Genomic DNA, 4,572 nt, shown 5'->3' with positions numbered 1-4,572 from the left:
GACGCGTTTCAGAAAGGCGGGGCATAGAGGAGAAACAATAATGTACAGTATGTGGAAAATAATGTGTTTTTTGAACCTTAAACCACATAAACACATTTCATTACACCAAATACACAAAATAATGTTCTTTTTAGCAACATCATATGACCCCTTTAACATAGGTCTCTATTCGTTCATTCATGGCTGTGTGTTGTCTTCAGACCTGTATGTTTTTGTGTGTGTGTATGTTTTTACAGGAATGCTTGGTCAGTGTTTCGACTCTGTTGGTAAATGGAGCAAAACACCGCAAGCAAACAGCTCAGTACACTTGCCTTTCATTCAAACGCATTGAAAAACACACTCCAAACAGAAAAATGGCCCTGGATAGAGCTTAGAGCTCTCTCTGGTGGCAGACCTTATTAACATCTGTTTTTTTTTTCTAGTTGCTTCGTAAATTATGTATTGAAATTACTAAATTATTCCATATCTGTAGTGTGTTATCCTCTGATTAGAAGGCAGACGAGATTGTGATGATAACAGCAGAGACAACAACTAGATTTGCATTTTCTAAAGGAAATGTCAGTGCTTTCAAGGCAGCAAACGAATAGTGTTGGAGTTTTAAGCTTGGATATGTGTTAAGAAATACTGCATCAGAGCCGTTTGATGTCATCATGGCAATCAGCACACATCTGATTTTCTGCCAGCTATGCATAAAAATAAACAAGCAATGCAACACTGTTGTGATTATATAGGCACGACAGGAAAGACTAATCTGAATTCCATATGCAAATAGATGTTAGAGAGAAAAATGTTATGTTATCAGTGTCACAGTTACATTTTAAATTCTTAGATTTCTTAAAACATAGACAGCATAGATAGCAGACCTAAGGCTCAAATCATATACACAAAAATGACAGTATTTCAAATAAATTTTTAACCTTATATTCAGCAATGAATCCTGAAAAAAGTTTATCAGTTTCCACAAAAATATTAGGCAGCACAAATGATGATAATAAAAAATGTTTCTTAAGCACCAAATCAGCATATTAGAATGATTTATGAAGGATCATGTGACACTGAAGACTGGAAAAATGGCTGCTAAAAATCACCACAAGAATACATTTTAGTATATATTAAAATGGAAACAGTGATGCTTAAATTAAGAAAATATTTAATAATAATGTTTTTACTGTATTTTTGATCAAATAAATGCAGCCTTGGTGAGCATTGTGAATATAACTATGTACATAACAGTTTGGGCTGAAATGATTGCAAGATTTTATGAACAAAAAGAAGAAGAACAACAACAAATACAATGTTTGAGGAATCTCAAAGGAATATTACTGTCTTGCAAGCACTGTGATATCTAGAAAAGGAAAGTTTGACAAGACAAACTTCGAAAGATGGCTTGACAAAGCTTTGCCTGAAAGTAAAAAAAAAAAAAGCTTATAAAAGTCTTGAAATTTGATGCTTATACAATGTTAAGCATTTATACTGCAATAAGAATTTGGGATTCAGAAAGTTTCAATGGAAGTATATGCCATTTTTCAGTGTCTTAAATGAAAAAATATAACTCTGATCAGTTAGAACAGATCAGACAGATACTGATTTGAATGACAGAATGACTGATTTGAGTCATTCAAAAAAGAAAAAAACTAACTCAGGTTTGTAGAATAACAGTATGTTGGTTCCGCTAGGCTATGCAGTTGATAAAATGTTCTGAATGGTTGCTAGTTTGTTTCTGTGTGTTTGTTAGCTTAATGTAAGTGGTTGCTAGTGTGTTCTAATGTGTACATACAGATCTGCTCCTGATCCAGGATCTTGTCATCTCAAGACTGGACTGCAATGCTGTATTGGCCAGCCTTCAAACTAGCTCAATTAAACCTGGCACAAGAATGCCAGTGTATTTGGTCTTTAACCGACCAGTGACGGCCCACGTTTCACCCCTCTCAGTCTTGCTCCACTGACATCCTAATCAAATTCAAATTCAAATCTCTTTTTTCTACTTCTGCAGTCGCACTTCTGCTCTAGCTTTTGTTTACTCTTGAAATTCAGTATTGCAGCGCTGCTAATGTCGCTGGCTCCTGTATGATAAATAGCTTGTGTTTTGCCTTATTTGAAAGTCGCTTTGGATAAATGTAAATGTAATTGGTTTAAAGGTCTCAAACTGTGAATGTCTGAACATTAACATTCCATAAACGTAATTTGTGTTTATTATTATGTCAACAATACATCAAACCCAGTATCAGTTAAATTTCTGTGACTTGATGTCATTTACAGTATGCGTATATGGTGCTGTTTTACAGACTCGTGGTCTCAGTATCTCTTTGATCAGATGCTCCACATGTACTTCACATCCTGGTGAGAGACAGACACTATTTCTGGTTTGTTTGGGGGCCCGGAGCAAGATCTTCCCTGGTGCTGGGTCTTATTCGTTGCTAGTCTAAAGACATGCCTAATTAACGTCAAACAACCGACAAACATCACAACATTAAGGCTGAACTACCACGTCAACCGCAACTAAAGAAAGAAAAGAAGCAGCACTTCAAACCACTGAGGATAAACATGTTCATACACTGAAATAAACACACTGTTGTTAGGGATTGTAGTTTGTATTTTTAATGCAATTTTTTATTGATTTTTTTTTTCACAGAAAATAGCTTGAGATCAAACAATAATTGCCTGATCCCTTAGGGTCTGCAGACCCCCCGCTGAAGACCCTTGCTTTAGAAGTATAGATCTCACTGATCTTGATACTTTGAGAGTGATTAAAAGTAATCTTTAAAGGGGTCATATGATGCGATTTCAAGTTTTCCTTTCTCTTTGGAGTGTTACAAGCTCTTGGTGCATAAAGAAGATCTGTAAAGTTGCAAAGACTAAAGTCTCAAATCCAAAGAGATATTCTTTATAAAAGTTAAGAGTCAGCCACGCCTACCTAAAATGGCTCGTTCTAACACGCCCCCACATACCTACGTCACGATGTGGGAAGATTTGCATAACACAGCCCAAATGTTCACGCAAATGAAGCTGGCGATTATGGTAAGGGGTGTTACATTTCCGATGAGTGCTTGCGGTGTTTGGCCAATCACAATGCACTGGGTCAGTTGGCCAATCAGAGCAGACTGCGCTTGTCAAAGGAGGGGGCTTTGTAGAAAACGAAGCGTTTGAGAGAGGCGGGGCATAGAGGACCTACAATAATGTACAGTATTTGAAAAATAATGTGTTTTTTGAACATTAAAGCATGTCAACATATTCTCTTACACCAAATACACAAAATAATGATCTTTAAAATAACATCATATGACCCCTTTAAGAAATTCAATTCAGAGTAAAGGGGAATAACAATTTTTATGTGCTATATAGAGGAAATGGTGTACTGTACATTAATCATTTGTACACCATATAAATACTTTAAAACAGGGCACTTCAACTTTTTTCAAAGAATCACAAGAATCTCAGAATTCTGTTTTTTTTCTGACTCATAAAATGGATTTTATATCTCAGTTCTGACTTTCTTTCTCTTTCCAAGTTTGCTTGCAATTCTGACTTTTTTTTATTACCTTTTTTACTTTTTATTTCAAGGCAAGAACAGGCTTCCATATTTAGTGGATAGATAGAGAAAGCAGGAACCTACTGTTACATATTGTATTTAAGTGAGTGTCGCATTTTAATACTGGCTCATAATAATATATTTTAATGCATTCTTTTTTCACAAAAATCTGTGTGCAGTCAAACAATAATTGGCATGCTCCGAGGGTTCACAGACCTCCTGTTGAAGACCCTTGCTTTTAGAAGAATAGATCTAACTGAATTTAATGCTTTATTAAGGGTGTTTCAAAGAAATCTTAAAGAAATACAATTCAAAGAACTGAGAACAAATTGCATTTTACACATTTTTGTATTGTCAAGAAATAGCTCCCTGATTATGATTCTGCTTTTCAAGCACACTGGTGAGTCTCATTAAACTACAAAACACCATTGTGAGCTTGTCAGCTGCCATTTATTACAGTGAGACCCCCTAGTGGCCAGTGCAGGGAAAGTACCTCTGGCTTCACAAACACAGTTTGGGCCCAACATATTCTTACAGAGGGCAGCAAGCCCTGGGCAGAGGAATTATTGGGTCAAAAAAGAAGGAAGTTTGGTATCAATGTGTAATCACAAACCTCCTTTACCCCTGCAGGAAGCATGCTGAACCTGACATGCCGAGCCTTCTTTGGGTACAGTGGGGACATCAGTTCGCTTGTTTACTGGATGAAAGGAGAGAAGTTCATTGAGGACATGGACCAGAGTCGCATTCGAGAGAGTGAAATCAAGTAAGAAGGAACACAGTGGAGGCGAGAGTAAACATGTTGTGACACAAGCTCAAAACAACCCCCTCCCCAAACAATCTTTAAAAAATAGCCCATGTTCTGAATTAAGGATATCATACTGAAAAACATATGCAAACATTAGTATTGCATGCAAATTACACAGCAGATGTATAATAACAGCTTAGACCATCATGGATGGATGGATGGACAGATGGATTTATTTATTTCCTTTTTTATTTACATACATATTTTATATTTTATCATATAATAAAATATTTAAAAG

The 4,572-nt window shown here is 36.0% G+C and overlaps 1 protein-coding gene across 1 annotated transcript in view; it reads left to right on the top strand.

The window, feature by feature from the left end:
- The window catches only part of il1rapl1a (interleukin 1 receptor accessory protein-like 1a), an 81,800-nt gene that overhangs the window by 70,493 nt on the left and 6,735 nt on the right, over positions 1 to 4,572 (top strand). The window contains exon 7 of the mRNA XM_016509676.1: positions 4,160 to 4,292. Within this exon, the coding sequence (XP_016365162.1) occupies positions 4,160 to 4,292 (133 nt within the window). The remainder of the gene's footprint in view (positions 1 to 4,159; positions 4,293 to 4,572) is intronic.

The sequence above is a fragment of the Sinocyclocheilus rhinocerous genome, unplaced genomic scaffold (genome assembly GCF_001515625.1).
Source record: "Sinocyclocheilus rhinocerous isolate Xijiao unplaced genomic scaffold, SAMN03320098_v1.1 scaffold2369, whole genome shotgun sequence".
Taxonomy (NCBI): Eukaryota; Metazoa; Chordata; class Actinopteri; order Cypriniformes; family Cyprinidae; genus Sinocyclocheilus; species Sinocyclocheilus rhinocerous.
This window is presented reverse-complemented; position numbering and strand designations above follow the sequence as displayed.